The sequence below is a fragment of the Electrophorus electricus genome, chromosome 18 (genome assembly GCF_041902795.1).
Source record: "Electrophorus electricus isolate QZ-2024a chromosome 18, ASM4190279v1, whole genome shotgun sequence".
Taxonomy (NCBI): Eukaryota; Metazoa; Chordata; class Actinopteri; order Gymnotiformes; family Gymnotidae; genus Electrophorus; species Electrophorus electricus.
The window spans coordinates 11204084-11226744 of record NC_137514.1 but is presented as its reverse complement, the minus strand read 5'-3'; the positions used below and the strand labels follow the sequence as shown (position 1 = coordinate 11226744).

General features: G+C 44.8%; 2 protein-coding genes across 2 annotated transcripts in view; both read right to left on the bottom strand.

The window, feature by feature from the left end:
* bcl9 (BCL9 transcription coactivator) overlaps nucleotides 1–5134 on the bottom strand; it is a 67034-nt gene extending 61900 nt beyond the window's left edge. The window contains exon 1 of the mRNA XM_035535127.2: nucleotides 4882–5134. The gene's annotated coding sequence lies outside the window, so the exon portion shown is untranslated. The remainder of the gene's footprint in view (nucleotides 1–4881) is intronic.
* A 4133-nt stretch (nucleotides 5135–9267) lies between these two features.
* Nucleotides 9268–17406, bottom strand: morc3b (MORC family CW-type zinc finger 3b). Its single transcript, XM_027010179.3, has 17 exons — nucleotides 17231–17406; nucleotides 16567–16639; nucleotides 16265–16397; nucleotides 15747–15971; nucleotides 15210–15347; nucleotides 14979–15105; nucleotides 14734–14862; nucleotides 14360–14479; nucleotides 14112–14209; nucleotides 13547–13654; nucleotides 12998–13126; nucleotides 12030–12104; nucleotides 11895–11937; nucleotides 11614–11761; nucleotides 11085–11160; nucleotides 10412–10952; nucleotides 9268–10259 (listed from the first exon to the last, which is right to left on the bottom strand). The coding sequence occupies exons 1-17, from the start codon at nucleotides 17267–17269 to the stop codon at nucleotides 9999–10001; spliced, it is 2463 nt and encodes an 820-aa protein (XP_026865980.2). The 5' UTR covers nucleotides 17270–17406; the 3' UTR covers nucleotides 9268–9998.
* Between the last annotated feature and the right edge of the window lie 5255 nt (nucleotides 17407–22661).

Sequence of the window (22661 nt, the reverse complement as noted above, 5' to 3'; positions counted from 1 at the left end):
AATCTGGTAAGTGGCCTGCATTGCCAAGTGTTTGTACTGGGGGGGGGGGGGGGGGCATTCTACCAAAAGCGTGAAAAATGAGTTATTGCTGGAGCTGCTTTTCCAAAAGGCGGAGGATAAAACGGGATCCAGAACTGGTGACATTCCTCTTGGACAAGTATTTACAAACATGAATACTGTAGTTATAATGCTTTGAACTGTTGGAACTGACAGACTTTCCATGACAAATTCAGTAGCTAATTATCACTCAGAACGCTAAGTAAATTAATGCTTTGGATGAACTTTTTGGAGAAATATCCTCTATATGTAATGCTGGTCAGCGGCCTCAGACTCCCATGCTGCTAATGATGCTAATTAGCTAACACAGGTAGTGACTAATAAACTCACGGGGGCTCATTACAAAGAAATATTGGACAGCAAAAACACTCCACTATTCTCACAACAGCAAATCATTATAAGCTGTATTCTAAGTGTTTATAGATTTATAATTTCACTATCAAGAAGCTAAATTTCGTCGTGGCCAGTACAATTTATCTAGGCTTTAGGATACAAGCATTCCCATTCTTAGATAATGGGTACTATATACATACACTCACTGGCCACTTTATTAGGTACACCTTGCTAGTACCAGCTTGGACACTCTTTTGCCTTGAGAACTGCCTAAATTCTTCATGGCACAGATTCAACAAGGTCCTGGAAACACCCCTTGGAGATTATGGTCCATATTGACCCGATAACATCACGCAATTGCTGCAGGTTTGTCGGCTGCGCATCTGTGATGTGAATCTCCTGTTCCAACATATCCCAAAGGTGTTCTATTGGATTGAACTCTGGTGACTGGAAGCCATTTGAGTACAGTGTCATGTTCAAGAAACCAGATCAAGATGTCATGTCATGTTCAAGAAACCAGTGTGAGATGATTTGAGCTTTGCAACATGGTGCATTATCCTGCTGGATGTAGCCATCAGAAGACAGGTATACTGTGACCATAAAAGGATGGACATGGTCAGGAACAACACACAGGTAGGCTGTGGCGTTTAAACAATCCGTAATTGGTGTTAAGAGGCCCAAAGTGTGCCAAGAGAATCTCTTCCACACCATTACACCCCCACCAGCCCGAACTGTTGATACACAGCAGGATGGATCCAGGCTTTCATGCTGTTTATACCATATTCTGGCCCTACCATCCGAACGTCTCAGCAGAAATTGAGACTCATCAGACCACTCAGTGCTTCTCCAATCTTGTCTGTTCGTAGCTGACAGGAGTAGTGACCGGTGTGGTCTGCTACGGCTGCAGCCCATCTGCTTCAAGGTTCAACATGCTGTGTGCTCAGAGATGCTCTTCTGCATACCTTGGTTGTAATGAGCCATTATTTGAGTTACAGTTGCCTTTCTGTCAGCTCAGACAAGTCTGGCCATTCTCTTCTGACCTCTGGCATCAACAAGACATTTTCACCCAGAGAACTGCCACTTATTGGATATTTACTCTTTTTCAGATAATTCTCTGTAAACCCTAGAGATGGTTGTGTGTGAATATCCAGTAGATCAGCGGTTTCTGAAATACTCAGACCAGTCTGTCAAGCACTGACCTCCATGTCACATCCAAAGTCCTCTTTCTTCCCCATTCTGACGCTCAGTTTGAACTTCAGCAGGTCGTCTTGACCATGTGTACATACCTGAATGCACTGAGTTGCTGCCATATGATTGGCTGATTCGATATTTGTGTTATCGAGCAGTTGAAAAGGTAGCTAATTAAGTGGTCAGTGAGTGCATATACGTAGACGCTGGATTACTTGCTGCATTGTGCATCAATGTCGCCGACATATTGGTCTGGGCAACTTGTCATAACTCAGGAGACTGGACTACAAAAAAAATGCCTAAGTCATGTGTATCTTGGGACTGTACAAGCTGTCGTACAATCAAAACCTGATCTCGGGGAATCACCCCTCACAGGTGATTGGACAATAATTTGTTTTTGGACATTGGAGAGAAAGAACTAACTAGCTAGCTAACCTAGCTTGCCACCAGCTAGCTATCTAGCTAATAGTCTGACTAATCTGCCTAATAGCTAACATAGTATGAATGCTGAGACTTCATAAGACATTCTATAAACTAAACTGCTTATAATCAAGATTTGATCAATCTGACAGATAAATCTGATAAATTGGAGGCAGCCACGAGTAGCTAGCCAGTGTTCAGAAGTGAAGGCCTTTATATCAGTGAGTCCTACATGTTCTGCAGTTTCGACCTGAAGGACTTTGACAGGACAAGACTCCAGACAGGTCAGACTATCACGGTTAAGATGGAGTTATACTCTCAGTTTCTGGACTCTTCCCTAAAGAGTATGTGTGTCATTTGTCATAAGGATTTGATAACTGGTCAATGTCAAACTTTGCTGAAAATGTTTTTGTTGGTGTTATTCTTTCTTGATGTTTAAGAATCAGTGGTGTGTATTACATTGTAAGATACTTAAACCTGTTTAAGTTGTTTTGAATTTTTTTCCTTCCACATTAGCTAGTGACAAATAATATGCTATATTGCTATATTGTATTACTACATCTCACTTTATTCTATATTACACTTATATTCCACACATTTATACTATTTTTTGTACCATATTTTTACTATTTCACTGTATCATATACAGATGTAACATCTAAATTTACCCTTGGTGAATGTATAAAGGTGTATCTTATTTCATTTTATTGTTTTTGTCTGTAATGGTCTATCTTTGAGTATATCTATATCTTTTCACTCCTACAAAATATAGAAAGCAGACTAACTGCCAATGTCTTACTATTTTATTTTCATTTGCCGATTTTGTTACATTTTTTCCTCAATCAATTTTTAGTACTCAAAGATATACTATTTCAATGTTTGTTTGTTTTTTCAGTATTCCAAGTGAATGTGCTCTGTATGACCTGGAGCACAGGAAAGCTTAAGATGATGGAAAGTTGTTGTTTTTTTTTAAAGTAGAAAAAAAAAAGCCATTTCCACAATGTAAAAACTTTCTACACATTTAATGTACACTAAATGACTGTATATAGGGACGTCTTCAAGTATTAGCCATGGAAAATAAGCCAAATCCATGGACGTTTTCTTGGTAAGCCATATCTGTTTCAACTTGTTAGAAAATTAAAAAAAAAAAAAAAAAAAACCCTCATGTTTGTTATTGCGTGACATGAAAAAGTCTCCAGGTATGGTGGTATTGCTTTATCTCCCACCCTAAGCGGCGAGCATGGCAACTAAATGGCCTTTCAGCCAGTGGGAGAGCATTCCCCCCCCCCCCCCCCCATTCCTGTAAAATGATCACCGAGATTTAGAATCTTTTTCACGAGATCATAAAATAACATCAAAATTCTGTGCCATGTCACTGCGATTACACATGCGATAGCCAATATTTTCACATATCTGCAGGGTGCATAGAACTGGTTAAACACATAGCTGACCACATGGCTGGAATAGCAAGGGAAGCCTTGACTACAACGAAAAAGAAGAGAATTATTGTTACGTACCCTTGCACTGCCACTTTTGGCACGCTGTACCATTCTGACCAACTGTTATCCAACATCCAACTTGTTAATATTCCATCAGGATTTACAGGGAATGTTAAATAACAGGTAGGCTAACTGTAAATGTAGAGTAGAGCTGATACAGGACGATTGTTGCTAAAACATAAGAACACAATGGGTAATGCATACCAGACTCAGTCACGGCCTCTTCAAAATACGCCTTAGCAGTGTAAATAAAAGGGCAAAATAGACGCCACTGTGTGTGTGTGTGTGTGTGTGTGGTGTGTTTCTCGTGAGAGACTTGAGATGATCATTGAACCTTTCAGAAAGCAAGGAAGTGAGAGAGAGAGAGTGTGTGTGTGTGAGAGAGAGAGAGAGAGAGAGAGAAGAGGTCCCACTGCAGGTTTTCGGAACAGCTGGTGGAGTGAAAGCAGACTGCGACCGCCATGCTGGGTACAGACAGAGAGCCCCCCAGGCAGAATAGAACCACCCCCACCCCAAAACACACACACACACACACACACACCCACCACACACACTGCTCCAATCACTGCACAATTCACCTGCTGCCGAGAGTGACAAAGCTGACACACAGGGAGAGGGAGAAAAAAAACAAAAAACCCTACAGCCACACACCAGCCTCAAATCTCTTAAATATCACCCTGGCACTGTGTCTCTCCCAATCCAGGGAGAGAGATGAGATGGGGAGGTGGCGATGGGGGTACAACTGGCATGCTGAACAAGCCGTTTTCAGACTATCCAATGACACATTCCAAACTATCTCTCTCCCAGCTCTTTCCATCACACACACACACACACACACGCACGCACACACATTCTCATGGACTAAGAATAACATAACCATAGCTGGTGGGTAATAGTAGGTGAACAGTTGAACATACACATAAACACACAGTGCAACCAGGAATAACCCATAAACACCATGCCATTTTTAAACCAGCCATGGACAAACTCCATGCCCCCCCCCCACCTTTCCCAAAAGAAAAATACAGGCAGGGAAAAAAAAAGCTGGCACTGAAGAAAAAGACATAGGCTACTCACCCTCTCTCTCTCTCTCTCTCTCTCTCTCTCTCTCTCTCTCTCTCTCTCTCTCTCTCTCTCTCTCTCTTTAAGCCTGCTGTGCTGTTGCAGCTTCTCCTCCTCTTTCTCTCGCCTCACTCCCTTTCTTTCGCGGGCCCCCCTCTCTCGCACGCAGCGCCGGCACAAAAACGCACACGGGATCGTTTGGGTTCGCGGCGTTCGTTTCCTCGGCTAGCTCTCCCCGAGCTTTTGTCCCCCCGCCCCTTTGTCCGCGCCGGCCCGGAGGAGAAGAAGGAGTAGCGGGAGAAGGGAAGAAAAGGGCACGCACACACATCCACACAAAGGGCTCCTCTTCGCCGCAGTCCTCGGTCCCCTTCAGCATCTAGACGCTAGGACAACATCAAAGCGGCTCGGGGGGAACACTTCAGGGGCCTATTGTCTCCAGTCTGATCTGTTTTTCTTGCTCCTGTCCCCCCTTCCGTTTTGCTTGCACTTGGTACGGTCCAGGCATTCACCCAAGTAGCTTTCACACATGCAGGGGGAGGCTTGTCTCAGGCAATTGCTGACAAGCTACAAACAAGGCGACCCCCCCCCCCCCGCCCCACACACACACACACCCACACACCCCAACACACACACACACACACACACACACACACACGCTGTGTCTCAAGCCTTCTCTTGCCACTCGCTCTCAACCCCTTCTATCACTATTCAGACTCCCCTTTCCTTCTTACTCTGTGTCTCTCTGTGAGCTCCTTAAAGTCTGACACACACACACACACACACACACACACACACACCGACTAGGCTTACAGGGGTCACCACTGTTGCTCTCTCGCTCTCTCTCCCTCGTTTTCGGGGGTGGGGGCGTAGGTGGCGGACAGTATTCGTCCGCTCATCTGGCTTCTGTAGCTCAGACGGGGAGTAAGAGAGGGAGAGTGAAGAAAAAGTGGGGGGTGGGCAGGGGGCCGAGAGAGAGAGAGAGAGAGAGAGAAGAAGAAGGGGGAGAGAGAGAGAGGAAGGGAGGGAGAGAGAGAGAGAGGAAGGGGGAGAGAGAGAGAGAAGAAGAAGAAGGGGGAGAGAGAGGGAGGAAGAGGGAAAGAGAGAGAGAGAGAGAGAGAGAGAGAGAGAGAGAGAGAGAGAAGGGGGGAGGTGTGGGTTTATGAACAATGAACCACAGACCCCAATCTGGGAGGTGAAAGTGGAGCGTCTGGTTTAACTTTCTAAGTTCTGACCCATTCAAAATTGTCTTGAAGGTGTTGATTTCTTTTACAAATACAAATACCAGGGAAGATTTTATATATATATCCTCTTTTTCCTTGCTTTTCTTCCACATGTAATAAGTTAAACGAGGAACTGAAGTTCATAAAATCACAAGCATGCCACAAAAGCGAATGAGTGACAGAAAAAGAGAAGGAACGAGGGATAACAGCTGGGAGGTCGACAGATGTGTGCCAGTCATATAAGGTGGCTAGACGCTGGCGTACTTTCATGTCAGCATAAAACCACTTGCTTTTACCTTGATACAGGTCAAGGGCCCACTGTAAACGTCGGATTAAACCGAGGTTGCATCGAAGATTGAAGTGTTGCGTAGTCTGACATCTATTATTACCACAAAGGGGAAACGGGAAAACAACGAATTCCTATTGCTGCGATACGGTTTCCTAAATCTGTGAGGAAAGCGATACCTTTTTTTTTTTTTTTTGCCGCCGTGTTCCGTGAACACGAAGGTGAGCAGTGTCCTTGGGAGTAAAGAGTTAACATGTTACAGACTCTCACATGAGTGCAGAGGGCGGGCCGGGCCGAACAGACGCCTTTCCATTGAGAATTGGTGAGATCGAGCTCGACTATCTGGGCTCCTCTGACGGGGGTGCGCTGTCCTCCAGTCGCTTAAATGCCGTGCAGAATGTCAAATTTAGCTCTTAGTTTCTGAAGCGTTTCGAAGCAGAAACGTCGTCAAATGGTTTAAAAAAAAACTTTTTAAAAAAGGGTCTCCTCTGGAGAATGGACGTTCAGCCAGTGTTTCCTCTTAACTAAAAAGTAGCAACGAGCGATAATCAGACGGGGGTTAGATAATCCCGTAACCTTTTACAACACGTATTTAGTATGAATTTGGGATGTATCTTGTGGCGGGAGTAGTATTTTCGTGTGGGATAGATCACGAACGACCCCGCTCAGATTAAGCCGTTTAAAGAGACCTGGCTCGGTTTTTTACGAAGGCTGCAGTCCTCTGGTCGCAGCCGCTCTGAGTAACCGTCCAGTTTACTGATCTACAGGCTAGATGTGTGTGTGTGTGTGTGTGAGAGAGAGAGAGAGAGAGAGAGAGAGATTGGGGTTTTTTTCAGTCAGTAACTACGATGGAAGTAGACTGGGTGAAGCTCAATCTGTGTTAGATCTGTATTTTTGAACTAAATAGGTTTAAAAATAGGCTGGTAGGTCTAAAAAAAAAAAAAAAAAAAAACGAAACAAAACCGAATTGGCATTTCCGTTCCGAATTCACAGTGAAACATTTAGCTGTCGGAACAACTGATCTTAAATCTGAATGGAAATTGTTTTAAAAGTGTTTGTGTTCCAGCTACAAATGTAACAAGTTTAATCACTCAGACGGATCGCGTCACCTCCTTGGAAAAAAACGGTTGCTGTTTTTAGGAGATGTAGTGTTTTTCTATCTAGATTAATATCTTCCTAAACCTTCATATCTATTTCTTTTGTCATGGCGTTCACCTCCACATATCTCGTCTTTAATACGTCTGTCATTTCCCAGGGTCCCTCGGCTCTCTTATTTCTAAAGGTGTTCTTGCTTGTTTGTCAATTTAAATTTTTGCTGTTGTTGTTGTTGTTGTTGCTTCTGCTGCTGCTGACCGAAAGCCAAATCCTAATTCACTTTAAGAAAAACTACAAAGCTCAAAGCTGTTCTCAGATCAGCAGTAAAGGCTCATTTTACAGGTGTCACAGGTATAGTGCATGATGGCATGATCTGTAGACTGCATATCACCGTCATAGCCTATTATAAGAAATGATGTGACTTGAAATGCAGACTTAAAAACCCATGTAGCAGGTTTTATATGCATAAGATACTATCTATCTCTATCTCTCTCGCTCTCTCTCTCTCTCTCTCTCTCTCTCTCTCTCTCTCTCTCTAATAGAAGACACAAAATGCCGTCCGTTGTGTCCACATTAGGACATCACACCGCTGCCTGCCACGGCGGCAGGGGTCGCTCCTCGGACCTTAGCCTTACTACATCGGTGGCTTCGCCATGATGGCTAAAATGTAACGACGTTTTAAACATTAAATGTGTTACAGGTTCTTCATCGACACCCACAAAAGATTTCTGATAATATCCACGAACGTCAAATATTTTATCTGTGGTTTATCTGCAACGCTACCGACATATTTGGGTTGTCTCCAGCTAGTTGTGAGACGCTTCAATCTGACACAGTTATTAGTATCAGCGAGGCACGTCTGTTCAGGAAGGTTGTAGCCTAGTAAATCTATTTTCTACATGAAATAAAAACTAATAAAATACACTGACTTGTAATGCTTAGTGACACCATAATTTCGTCTACAGTATTTCCAGCGCTGTAGGCCTCGTTGGAATAAGAAAGTTTGTGAATATTGAGCTCCCCCACGTGGTCATTTTCGGTATTTCTTTTCTGACCGTTTGTCTTTTTTTTTTCGCCGGGTTACCGCAAAAACAACTGATGTTAATGAATAAGGAATTGGTAGTAAAAATGTTTTACGGTGGTCTGTTTTGAAGCCAGAATTTATTTACCTGTCTAAATTCTTGCTGCAGCGTTGTATTATTCCATATGATTTCAAAAATGTATTCATGTATTCTTAAAATAAATATGCATGGTAGCTTGATAGACCTAGCAGGCACACTTAAGTGTTGTGTGTGCATGGAGGTCAGAGGCTGCCCTCTCTGACAGAAGGTCATTAATTATTCTAGGGAGGGATTAGCACTTTTAGCTTTGGAACAGGCTAAGAAAGTTATACTTGACCTGTTTAACTACAGATTTCAAAGCTCTCTGGTCACTGTAGCCCCTAACTAGCAGACATCCACGTAGCCATCCAAGAACGCACACTGGACCCTTGGAAATGCACCGGCCCTGCCAGAGAAGTACTCTTAAGGGGAGCCATGGGCTGGGAGCTCCGCAGGGGAGTTGGAGGCTCCACCTGACTACTCACAACCATCTATTAATATCTCACATAAGGACAGACTAGCTCGTCTTCTGGCACCAGAGTCAGGGCGAGATAGCCTAGGGAACCTGACCTATGACTCAGGAATTGAAACAGCACACTTATGTTGGCTGAAACTGATACTTGGGTCATATGTTTTTGTGCTGCTTTTATCCTGTATGGGGGAGGGCTCGTTTAAAGGAGGGGGGAGGAGGTCCAACGCTGACGAGCCGCTGAGAGGACGCAGCGAGACAATGGGACTCGGTTGATGAGCGGCACTGTCGAAGGCCCGGGCGTCACGAGCGGCCCAACAATGCCTGCACTTTGAGCCGTGGAGTCGGAATCGGTTTGGTCCATGCGCAAAAGGAAAGAAAGTGATGAGATGTGGCCTTGTCATGCCTGCATGGTTATTTGATTCACTGGAGCAGACTGTTTCGCTTGTGTTACAAATCCTCACCTAGATGGGAGGGCTGACATCGTAGCCATGGTTGTATACGGGGATCTTGAGAATCAACCAACAGGCAACCCGAGTAACCTGTTGAGGTGATTATTTTATTTTGACAGAAAATCGGCAGGACCTGTAAGAAGGAAGACAATACAATAGATTCTCGTCTTCTAAAGGTCATGAAGAGAACAAATTGCCGTGAGGAGAACGAAAAGGGGAGGTGTGGGGAAGGAAGAACACAGAAAACTGGAGTTTTAAGATGAAACTGGATAAATACCACAAAACACCAGCAGTCCAATACACAGGACAGATCCCACAATTACCTGTAAACAGTTTGTCTTGTTTTAATTATGCCACACAGATATCATATAAACAGACTTGGCTAATAATGTAAACAATATAATCAAAATACAATGTCTAACACTTATAATCAAAATATATTGTCTTTAACTGTGCTGACAAACAAAAAGCAATATGAGTATTACTTAACAGCCCGAATTAATTTTATACCCATACAATAAAGTCATAACAGCAATAATAAAAACCTTTTTTTCCATTTAAAATTATTACATTCAATTCTTTCATCCACAGACGAAAACTGTCAAATGACTCAGATGTCTGTGGCAACAGCTTGCAATAAAAACTGCCTCAGAAACATGTATGGCCTGTTACTGCCATTATTGTCTCCAGTTCCCATGCTAAATGCCCTTTACGTAGCGACGACCTCACACTGGCATCTCCTCTAAACACATCGTGGCCATTTGACCAGTGATGAAAGAGCAGATCGAATCTGACGTCACGTGGCGTTCAGACGACCTCAGGTGACTTCCTCCAAGACCTGGTCAAGCAGCTCGTCGATGACCTCACTGCTGACGTCCACGTGCTCCAGGTTGAGGGCAGGCACGAAGCAGACCAGCAAGCGGGCCAGGCTGAGGCGGAGCTTGCTCAGCTTGCGCTCTGCCTCTTCCCGCTCTGGCCCCGCCCCCCTGTCAATCTGCCCGCTCAGCTTCTCCAGGTCCTGCTTCAGGTGGTTGCAGAGTGAAGACAGGCTGGATTTCTCCTGCTCCACCTTCTCTAGCTGGAGGGGTCGGGAGATCATAAAGTAAAAACAGTTAAAAGTTTCCAGCTCCTTCTGAAAAAGTGAGTGTGGACGCGCCATAAACTTGGCAGTTGTTATCTGGTGTAATGTGGATGTTGGGTGGGGGGCCGCGTGCGAGCGTCCACTCCTACCGTGCTCAGGAGCTTGCGCCTCTCGTCCTCCAGGGCGGTGCATTTGCCCCGCAGTGCCTCCACATCCTCTCTGCAGGCGTCCCTCTCTTCCAGCGCCTCCCGGATCCTCTCCAAGAGCTCCTCCTGCTGCTGATGTGGAGTCCACGTCTCCTCCTGCCTCTCCTCCAGCTCCTCCTCGTGTGCCCGGTCGCCGTCCTCCTGTTTGAAGTTTGGCTCCACCACGTCCTCCAGGGCCCACCGGCACATCGTTTCAGACCAGGCGTCTCCATCCCGTTCCTCGTCCTCCTCCGGGACAGGCTCCTGATAGGGTTCCGATCTCACCATCAATTGACTCGCCACTCTGCCTGCTGGCTTGTCTGAGTTCTCTCTGACCTTCGACGCCTCTCCCCACTTGGTCTCGTCTCTGTATGCCGCGAGCTTTTCCTCCGCGTGAATAAAGCTGTTGCCCCCTTGTGGCTGGGCAGAGGGATGGAAAGGCGAACGAGGTGTGACACCCGCTGATGTGGGTGTGGCTTCAGTGTTGAAACGTTTCAGTTTCATCCTTTAACAGGCACCAAAAATATAAATAAATAAAAAATCCAACACCGACAGTCTGCAAACTCTTGTTAGGCAATTAATAAAATTATATGCATAACTATCAATATGTATGAGGAACAACTGTAACAGGATCAACCTTTTCAGTGAGTCGGAGAAGGCAGTGAGGTTAATTAGAGGCAGCGGTGATCTCTGAGCTAGAGATGGGCTCAAGTCTAAAAACAAAACAAAACAAAACAAAAATCATCTGAGCTTTAAAAGTAAAAAAAAAAAAAAAAAAGAAATTAATGTAGGACTCAGAAATGATGGTAGCATGAGTTCTAATTTACAAGATGAGTGTGCAAAATGAATGTTACTTGTTGGATATTTATTGGTAGTGGCTTGTTTTTGACTCCTAGCTGCTCAGGCCTCCTACAGTGACCTTTCCTTCTGCTCATAAACAAAATGTCAAGTTCAGCCGGTGGCTCAATGCGGTGCCACCATTGTTTGCAGAACCAGATTTTTTATTTATTTTTTTTTTTTACCTCCACTAAGGTTTCCAAGTGTGTAACACAAACAACTCATCGCACTGCCAGCAATCAACAGTGGCATCTCCGACCGTGTTTTGCTGAGACTTTCCTAGTTAGATTCCAGTGAAAGAGTCGAGAGGCAGCCAGCAGAGTACGAACCTGAGAGGGCGTTAGTAGCGGTAGGTGAGAGAATGCGAAGGCCGGACCCACTATTGGTGGGCATGCCAGACGGAGACAGCTGCCAGGATACATTGTTCCTAGGCTGTCTGGCTGGCAGAGGAGCTACCAGGTTTGGAGCGTCTAATCCCTAGGGGCAAGTGGGTCAGAAAATCTGACAAGCGTGTATTTCCATTCAACATTATGCATATGCAAGAGTGCACAAGAGGGCAAGAGGATGCCAGAGTACTAGATGGGGCATCCTCATAATGATATTAGCTTACCTCTGGCGTGCTCTCTTCCTGTAGAGTTTTACTGTTTCTCTTCCTGTTAAGAACCAGAGTGGAGTGAATGTCAGTACCGGGGGGTTAATGCATCGTAACGTTGTTACGTGAGCTGCAGGTGCCGGAGTGTCTCACCGGCGTTTGAAGGGCTTGGGGTATGACTTCTGCTCCTCCTCTTGGTCTTCCAGCTCCTCCTCCGCCATGCAGCTCCTGCTCAGAATCCAACAGGTGCGAGGAATGGCTCGTTTAAAGCTCGTCAGAACTTCAAAGAGCGACAGCAAGTCCCCTACACGATCCAACCACCCATCTTCCCTGCTATATTATCATGGCAATAAAAACTGAAATGGTATTACTGATCTTAGTAACAGCAGTGTAAAAGGACAACTGTTTCCATGACGCGACACCCTCAGGGTGGCTGGGGCGAGCACAGACTAGTCTATTCTGAGCCTTTCTGTTATTAAATTGAACTGGATGTGTGAAACCCACTGGCGCGGGACGAAGCCAGAGCGCTTTAATCTCCGGCTCTGCGTTTATGGCATTTAGCAAAAGCTCTCATCACGGGTGGCTTGCATATTTATCGGAAGCACGGCACGGGGACTCCTCGAGGGAATCAAACCCATGACCTTGGCGTTCATCAGCACCACACTCGACCCACTGTGGCAGCTACAGGAGGCTCCGAAGGAGATCTGACAGCTGGGCAAACGTGAAGTAGCTGTTAGTCTGCGGAAAAGTGATGCACTGGGCTGTGGAAGCTAGCTGCGACACCAGGGGTTAGGATCTCTGCATGGGGGTGCGCATCTCCCCAGGGGTTAGCATCGTTGCAGGGGGTGAGTACTGCCCCAGGGGTGCGCGGGGTTTAGTGTGACTTCTGAAACCCTCCCAGGTGCCATTAGTGCAGAACAGTGCAGAGCAGTCCAACGGAAGGGAGGAGCCAAAGTGTAGCCGAATTAGTCCTTTTCCCTCTTCGTTATTCCATAAGCTCTACTTTATACAAGATCTGGCAACCATGATCCCAGCCAAAACACTCCCTTCCCACACCCCTGTGGCACGGCTCTAGGTCTCCAGGCATGACATCAGTGGGTAAAAGTGTTTCCTGGTGTCACCTGAATTGTGGGTCGTGGTTCATGTTGCAGAACCATTTCTCAGGCAGGCGGCTACAGTCGAAGCCATCTGGAAGCCTCCTCCACTTCAGGCAGCTGTCGCACTGGACCCAGACCTGATCTGGAGCCTTCCTACACACGCACACGCATGCAGGCACGCACACACACACACGCACAAAACAGTTTGGAAATGCGGAGAAACAATGGGAAGAGATATTAAATTACTAACTGCACCCTTCGCATACAAAAGCACCTGTCGAGTAACAGCCACTTGTACCCCACTGACTCTATATAAAGGCTGCCCCAGTTGGAATGCAGCATAAGACAGCGTCGTGTGCAAACATCATTGTCCGTGGCAATCCTAGAACTCTCTTCTGCAGTCGAGGCTCGCGGGAACAATTCGCAAAACAGGGCGGGCAAGCCTCATGCGTCCATCGAGCAACGTGTTTACAGATCTCTTACTGCTTTTACTGGGAACCTGCCAGCCAGCCATTGGGGCAAAAGAAGGAGCATCTATCACGAGTGTGGGCCAGGCGGTGGTGGCGCACTAACGCTGTGTCCTCGATCGGTATGGTGCATCTCGGATCGTCTTTCTTGCGCCTGTAGCGGATCTCGTTCCAGTAGTCCTCCAGCTTGGTGCTGAGGTTGTGCATGGTTTTCCTGCACACACAGATGGAACCCTCAGACCACAGTGCTGGCACTGCCAACTCTGTGGGCTCATTTCGGTTTCTCCTCATCTCGGTTTAGGCACAACTCGCTTTACATATGCCCAGTACTGTGTACTGCACTAAATAATTGCACTGTCTACTCATTTTGTATTTGTCCTGTTCTGTATTTATTATTGTTTATTTAATGTTTATTTAATGACATTTTTGCACTATATTGGACTGTTTGCACTTGTGTAGCATGTTGTCTGTTGCACTGTTGTTTTGTGTTGCACCATGGTCCTGGAGGAACACTGTCTCGTTTTTGTTGTGTACTTGTATATAGCTGAAATGACAATAAAACCTCTTTGAACTTGAACTTTGAACTTTGAAACTAAACAGGAGCGGTCTAAGGCTAGGTTTGGTCTAGGAGACCAGCCCCCAAGTGGATTGAGAAGGCAAATGCATTTTACCTGTATTGCTCCGTGTCATCGAAGTCCTGTTTGTTATGGGTTGGTTGAAGGAAGTTACATTCAATCACACCTATAACTCCGATGCCCTTTCTCTCTGCCTGTTCCGGGAACAGTCACGCAGTGACGTGACACATTAGATTAAAAGCGTCAGGGGATCGATGTATTTGTTCAGTAAATTGCAAAAATAAAATCAATAATACAAACCTAAAATTACATTTTAAAGTGACAAAGGTTGATTCTCTTCTTACCTTGCGTTGGCAGCTCACTCTCTCGTAAGCCTTGATAAGCCTGTTTTTGTGGTACATCATGATACCATAATGCTCCTTGCTTTTAGTGTTGAATCCAAAGGTGATGCGAATACGTTTGGTCTGTGAACTCTGTCAAGAATCTCCAGAGAATGTGAGACAAAGAGCAAAGCGCTCACATCTGGGACACGTTACCGTATCTGTCAGAGTACCATCATGGCTAGACATATTGACAGAGGACGTCACGGAGCAATTACTTCAGACACTTCAAGTATGATGTCACAGTGACTGGTCTCGAGGCGCACAAGGGGACAGAGTTAAACTATGGAAAGAAAGAAGAAAAAAAAAAAGACAAACACATTTCCTTTAAAGGATACTAGAAAGGCGGGCCTGTAGCTGTCATTGGCAATGTGTGCCAGGCTCTTGGAGATGAGCTGGGTTTTCACTCGCTCTCCTCGAATATTAATCTGCATACGTGGCTTCAGGTACAGGATACTGCAGTACGCCTGCAGAGGAGAAAGCAGAAGGTGTTCTGTCAGTCTCAGGATGTACAAACAAACCCCCCCCCCCCCCCCGGGCCCAAATTGCAGTCCGAAAGGCACCGCCAGGCGTGAGCACTCACTCTCAGCGACCAGTCGCTCTCCGGGGACATGGCCCGGCGTTCTCTACTTCTCTCGCTGCCGCTCGCCCGGATATGGATGTCGTATTTGTCGGCAGCGAAGTCAAATTCCGTCTCACCGCTCAAGGTTCTGGGAAAGTGAGGGCACGGACGCTGTGAGAATCGGCACCGACGCCCCACGCACCTCTCGTCCCGACCTCCCACTGTGTGAAAAGGCTACTGCGTGCAGCTCACGTGCGCAGCTTCCAAACGATGATGCGTGTGCCGGTGGGCCCGGCAGCACCGATGGCACGCAGCTCTGAGAACAGCTCCTTCTCTGTGCTGAACAGAGAGTGCGTGAGGATCGCCTCCAGGCTCGCCGCGTCCTCTGCTCTGAGGTCAAAGGTCAAGGTCCTGGTTCATTAAATACTGGACATTTCGATGGCAAAGGCAACTACTTTAAAACTTTTACACTGCCAGCTAATCAGCCTCTTATTAATTTTGCTTTCTTTTTCATCACTTGTAATATTCCAAGCTGTTTCACTGCAACAAATAGCCAACCTGTTTTGGCTTTTGCGTTTGTTTGCTGGCACTCGCGCAACACTGTAGTACAAAAAACACAAAAGACACAGAGGAGAGCGCTAAGCTGCCTGCCAGGCAATGTGCATATGAATGACCGGACACCTGTGAGTGGCTGGCACCACTCGATATGCAGAAGGACACAGCAGCTTAAGCCATGCAGTGATCACATGAGCAGCTGTTCACGCAGCGGTGGGGCGGTGCGGAAGATACAGGTTTTGTCCATCCCGTCTGAAGGTGAGAATAGGCACCATGATCTGCTGGGCTTTAACGGCCTGCAGGTACGACTGAGACAGCAGGCCGATACTCATGGAGTCCCTCGTCTTAGTGAAGACGATCGCGTCCTTCCCCAGACGCATGGACCCTGACTTAAAGCCGTTGCCGTAGATGCCGACTGGAACGTGGTCTTTCACAGCTTTCTTGTCACTGTAACCAAAGCTGGAAGAATGTTGAAGGACGGTGATGTTGCTTCATTCCAGCAACAGCATTATAAATAATAATAATAATAATTATTATTATTATTATTATTATTATTATTACTTTTTAAAAATCTAGGTGGATGGCACAATTTTCTTTCAGCATTTTGCCCAAATGGACTTGCTAGGAGAGGACTGATATAGTCACGTACATGTAAATAAGTAGTCAAGTAGTCTCTGAAGTAATGGGAAGTATTACAGTCACGACAGATGTAGTCGGAAACTGAGAATGGAGTGTGGCTCACTCGAGATTACCTAAGCATTTTATACAGTCTGGCTCTGGTCATGCCTTCACCATTATCCATGAACGACAGGCAGTCCAGACCTTTGATACGCGTCCAGTCCACCCAGAACTGCTTGGCCCGGACGTCAGGGTCATAAGCATTATCTGAAACACGTATAAAACACTAGTGAGAGATAACATTTACACAGGGACACGCTGAAATCAACCATTTCTGTTCCATGGGCTTTCAAACGATCAATCGAAAAGTTAAGCTTCCCAATTAGTGTAGTTCGACAGTGTTCTGTTGTTTTCATAAAAGACAAAAAAACCTCACCGATTAGCTCAGCGATGGCGCTGAAGGGCCAGGTATGACTGGTGGAATTGGTGTGAAGAAATTTAGGATTGAGCTGTAGGGGATAACGTTAAAGGGAAAATGATAAATGTTTTCATGTATGAGTAGTTCGCTATCTAATCGGAGATACTTAATAAATAGTCTAAACCCAGAACAGCTAACCTAGCTGTTGCCACTGACGTTGTTCTAAAAGTCAAACAGCTCCATAAAAGATCAGATAGATAGACAGATAGATAGATAGATAGATAGATAGACACTGACAGAGAAAGACAGCTAAGTTACACTAGTAGCTATCTAGGTTACAGTAGCGTTTTTAAATCCTGCGGTATTAAATTGAACAAACAAATGTTATCTAGCAAGTAACTTCAAGGTGAGTTGTCTTGAGAATGAAACACCTTGCGTTAGTTCACTACATAGACAGCGTTAGCTATGTATAAACAGCTTTGACGAAAACTTACATAACTTAAATAGCTAGTTACATTTTAAAGTTAACAAGCCAATATAGTTCGCCTTGTTTGTATTTGTAGAACTGTAGAAATTATTAGCTAACTAGGCATCTGACATTAGGAGAGCAGAGCTGTTGTGTCGAACAATACCTGATGCACGTACAAAAAAAAAAGCAAACCAAAAACAAAACAACACTTACTGAGCTCAACGGTATCCCCCGCTGTCTTCGCGTAGCCATTTTCGGCGAAAAAACACATGCCGACTTTATCGAGGTGGCAACACGACGTGTTGAATGTTCCAGCTGAGACCTCCAGCAGTGTTTACCTCCTCCTAGATACAGAGCGCGCCCCCCGCGAGCTCCGACCGCGCACGGCAGGCGCGTGCTGTTCACGCGGGACAGGTGCTTTGGAGAGACGGCTGCGGAATTGCATGACTACACGCAAACACGCGTTAAGAGTGCTAAAGAACTAGTGCAGGGGATGTGAGGTTTCGAGGTCTCTTATGCAGAAAGGCGGCGGGAAGATACGAAGGAGGAAACACTGCTTGATCCTTTTTTTTTTTTTTTGCTGCGTTGGTTTGTGGTGTGTCTGACCAAAAGGAGTGGTAGCTCAGTGGTACGATAGTTAAGTGGGTTTAAGGTGTTTGACTTGTGATTTGGCGGTTGCTGGTTCAAGTCCTAGAAATTGCCACCGTGGGGCCCCTGAGCAAGACCCTTGCCACTAAATTGGTCGTGTTGTACTCAGTAATAATTATAAGTTGCTTTCGATAAACATGTAAGCAGGGCATTATGGAAGAAATTGATCTTTTTTTTTTTATTCAAGGTTTTAAAACACTATTCTGATAAATGCACCCTAACTACATTTTATAATCATCTATTACACACAAATGTTTACCCAATGTAATTATCACAGTATACATATATATATATATATATATATATATATATATATATATATATATATATATATATATATATATATATATATATATAATGTCACACTTAAATTGTACAGAGTGTACTGTCCATGAACTTAGTATGTGTCTTATTAAAGGAGTTGTTGTGGTTAAAAACATGAAGTAGATCAATAGGATACTTTGAATCTTTGAAGACAGCTCAGGTCAAACTTGCCAACAGAAAGACCGTCAAGTGTACTAGGTAAAACATAAATACGAAAACGTGTTACTTATTTATTTGAACGTAGACATATTGTTTATCCGTGGCAATTTATGGTATGGTCCCCTCCTGAAGAACTGATGTCAGGAAGGACAGGTGAAAGTTCTAGAAATTCTCCTCCATTGAGAAGCGAAGGTGAGTCTGGATTCAGTCTGAGCATTCTCTTGCTCCTGACTATTCATTATTTTAGGGAGAATTTCCTCCACATTCGTGTTGGAGGAAACGAGTCTGACTCCAGAGGTCGAGAACGAAGAAAGAGGTGGCAGGAGAAAATGCACTCATGCGTCTTTGTGTGAAGAGTGGAACCTTTTAACTGTCCTCTCCATAATACCATGACTGTGGTGATGACACTCTTCCCACATACAGATGCCTCATTCCTACCAGACCAGGTGTCCCGGCTAAGTATATACACGAAAGAGGTTACTGTGGTAAGAAGCAGTAAACTTGCAGTAAAGCAGTAAACTTGGACCACCGTGCAAGTTGATGGCTGGAAGGCTCGAGCTTGAGCAGAAAATAGAAGAAGTGGAGTGGAGTAGCAAGGAAAAACACTGACTGAGTTGGGTATCCAAACAGGAAAGTCCCTGGTGTGTGCTGCAGGAGTTATGCCTGAAGGCCTTTACATATGTTTTGCATATCCACATGAAGACGATACTATCTGATCTAACAAAGAACAGTAATGCAATATGAGAAAGATGCGGATCTGATTATTGTACTCTCCAATAAACCAGTCAGTGTTATTAGGAGACTGTGTCATTTGTTGAAGTTTGACTGTAACCGTGGAGATGCTTCCTGCTGGCACGAGAAGCATGCAGTGTGCATTCTCTCAGTGAATACATACTGTACAAGCTCAAATACCTGGACTTGCTTGTTTGTTTATTTGCAGGAAAAAAAAAACAGCCTTAGGTGTTGTTTTTCCACCACATGGCTTATTCTCTACAAGAAAAAAGCATCTACAGAACCTCGCCAAAGTTCAGCCCCCTTAAACATCAGATTTGTTTGGATTACAAATGAGCCTTTGATATTCTGTCCTGTGACATATTTCACCAAGTGCTGAGTGCCAAGTTTTATAGAAGAAAATAGTCACGTCACGGCCCCTTCTCCTTGACTCCTGCCTAAGTGTGTGTGTGTGTATGTGTATGTGTGTGTGTGTCTTTATTGCCACGCCCCTCCCTTGTTAAACAGTCATGTGTCACACCTGTCTTTCGCTGTCGTTCTTGTTAGTGTATGTATTTAATGTCCTGCTTTGTGTTTATCTTTCGTCGGTGTTTGACTGTACGCTGTGTCTTCAGCTGTCCCTCTGCTTAAACTGTTCGTTGCTTGTACCTTTGTCTCCTTATCCCTCAGTGTAAGTCTTCATGTCCTGGTTTTGTTTTTGTGTGGTGTTCATTAAAGGTCTGCGTTTGTACTATATCCTGCCTCGCACCATCACAATCCAGTAACAAAAAGGTATTAATTAACTAAGTTTGCATAATAATACTAAAATAATAATAAGTGTTAGTTATATAGCACTTTAAACTCAGTTTGCAAACTCAGCAATCTATTTAAAGGCATTATAGAGTTCTTGAATGTCTGGAAGGGAATTCCAGAATTTTGGGGCAATGGTAGCAGAATGCAGCCTCTGTGCTCTTTAGTCAGATCGTGGGCACCTTCACGATGCTTTTATGAGCTGATCTGAGGACAGTCGGCGCTATTTAGTCAGGTTGTGGGCAGCACCACCATGTTTTTATGGGCTGATCTGAGGACAGTCTGCGCTATTTAGTCAGGTTGTGGGCACCACCACCATGTTTTTATGAGCTGATCTGAGGACAGTCGGCGCTATTTAGTCAGGTTGTGGGCACCACCACCATGTTTTTATGAGCTGATCTGAGGAGAGTTGGCACTTTTTAGTCAAGTTGTGGGCACCACCACCATGTATTAATTATATTAAGAATGAAGTATTCAGTCCCTGTGCTCTGAAAGCCTCAAGTTTACACAGATGAGAAATATTGCCCTAATGAACACACAATGCCCTCTTGGTTCACTTTTTCTGTACAGGACTCCCCTCATTCAAGTACAATTAGTCAGCCTTTGAGTCAGAAGGAAAGCCGTGAAAATGAAAGACCATTCTAGTCATGCATAAAACAGGAAAAGGATGCAAAAATAATATCGGAATGTTTTGAAATCCCAGTGAGCACTGCTGGATGAACTGTGAGGAACTGGACTCTGCATCACACCACCCAGACACCGTCTAGACACGACCATCCCTCAAAAGAGCCTCAGAGAAGGAAGGAGACTTGAAATATGTCACACTGAAGGAGCTACAGAGTTCAGAATTCAAAAAACACATCAAAGCACATCAGAGTGCTAAAATGTGGGACAGGTTCTGTGGTCATACGAGACAAAATTCGAAATGCTATTTGGGGCACAAATCTGCCACCACCCCCTCTTCAACAAACATCATCCCAAGACTAAAATACAGGACTGGCAACATCAGGTTGCAAGGGTGTTTCTTCTCTTAGTGAAACCGAAGGATGGATGGATGTTTTAAAAATCCAGGGAGATACTAATTGCTTTAGTCTGCTAAGGAATGAATGCTTGGGAGAACTTTCATTTATTATCAGGACAGTGATCCCCAACACAAGGCAGGCCAAAAAAAGGATAATAAGCATAATAATCCTCACAGGAGGTGGAAGCTGTTGACGTGAAAACCAAAAAAACTCTTTACATTGCATGGAGAACTCCACTCAAGCTCCAATATTCAAAGGCACCAGCCGGAAGGAGGGGGAAGAGCCCTGAAAAGTAGGATCCAACTAGACAGTCATAAATACGTCCAATCAGAGGCCTCCGAGGAGCTGACGAGAGACTGCCTCAAACAGGTGAGGGACATGGATAGCATGGGGGGGCAATCCTCCCCATGGAATGGGTCCACTGACAGAAATATATATATATATACTTACATAATGTCAATCTAGTGAAATGTACATAAGGGGCCTGGAGACTGGATGGAAGCTTCTCTCTGTGAACAACACTCTATGTTGGCCATCTCACTCGGATGCTGAAAGCTTCAGTTCAGTGTAAGAGAGCACTTTCATTTTGTTTCTCTTTTCACAAGATATGGAGTATAAGAAACTGCTTAATCTTGCATAGTTTCGTAAAGTACCGTGTACGGAAAAGACCCTCTTTTGAATCGTGAGATCAACCTTACTTTCATTATTCTCTGCTCTGGGCCTTCAAGTGAGAGGTAGTCACCCCATAGAATCTTTCTTCTCAAATGGAACCACCCACTCACAATTGTCCTGTGCCTTCAGCCAGACAGTCACCAGACAAACATTTCCTTTATGATAATACGTGCTTTGTAGGATACCAGAAATACTATGCCTGCTTGTAAAATAACTGAGAGTTAAGAGACCATGTCGACAGGCACCGTGGGCAACCCACCGGGTGTCTGTGTTTTGCTACGACGGCTTGACAATTTCTTAAGAGTTGCTGGGCGTTGAGAAGTGAATCAATCCGCTCTGTTGCCACTGAAGTAGATAATGGAGTTGATCCATTGTTGCTGTTTGTTTGTCCTTGTAGCCACTGTATTAATTTCATGATGCTCATAAAATCTTCATTGTGCCCCTATAAGGACTTCACGTCATCTGCTCATCTAATGTCATCGACTTGTGGCTTGCACTGGACCGCTTGTGTCCCAGACTCGGGGTACTTTCCCTGCTTCCTCTTCTCCTCTCTCAGATAACGAATCCACAGATGGGCTTCGTTGCCATCCGGAGGTGTGAATGCAGTCAGATTTCCTTCCAGCATAACCATGAGTTCGTGCGGTTTATTAAGTAGTCCTATTGTTACCATATCACCTGGTGGAAAGAGGTGAGTTGGGTGGAGTTTAAGGCAGAGGGAGGTGGTTCCTGTGGAGAGAGACAGTCAGGTTAACATGTCTTTTATACATTTATCTGGTGATAGTATGGTGGTTACGTGTGAAATGATTAGGCTCGGTGTCAAGAAAACTGTCATTTTAAATCCCTGTCTGAAGTGGGAAAGAAGTCATTAAAAGGGTTCTTTGTATATGTGCATATGTAAGTGCTTAGGGTCTCTGTGAAGAGATGAGTCTTCAGTCTTTGGAGGCAGCCAGTGTGTCAGATGTATGGACAGCCAGGGGTTCATTTCATCTCTTGGGTGGCAAGACAAAGAAGTCTTGATACGTGTCTTCTGTGTGTCTTGAGGGATGGTGGTTAAAGTTAAGCCATGCTAGATGCTTAAAGGCAGTGTGGTGTCCAATTGGGTTGATTATTGATTTTAGGCACACTGGAGCTGGTCCAGTTATGACTTTGTATATGATCGTCAGTGTTTGAAATACTGTGAACCCTACAAGGAGGTGATCACAAGGATAAATGTCCCTGTTAGGACTACTTTGAGCACATATCATATATCTATTTACAATGTCCTGAGCTACACTGGTTATACCTGGAGCCCTCTAAAT

Bases quoted from the DNA above. Each gene is read 5' to 3' on its own strand.
- morc3b (XM_027010179.3), bottom strand. From the start codon at position 17,269: ATGGCTACGCGAAGACAGCGGGGGATACCGTTGAGCTCA. The intron at 15,348-15,746 runs GTATCTTCCGCA...CTTTGACCTCAG, and splicing joins AGACGGGATGGACAAAACCT to AGCAGAGGACGCGGCGAGCC. The intron at 11,161-11,613 runs GTTCGTACTCTG...TTTTGTTTTTAG, and splicing joins CGCTACTAACGCCCTCTCAG to ACTTGAGCCCATCTCTAGCT.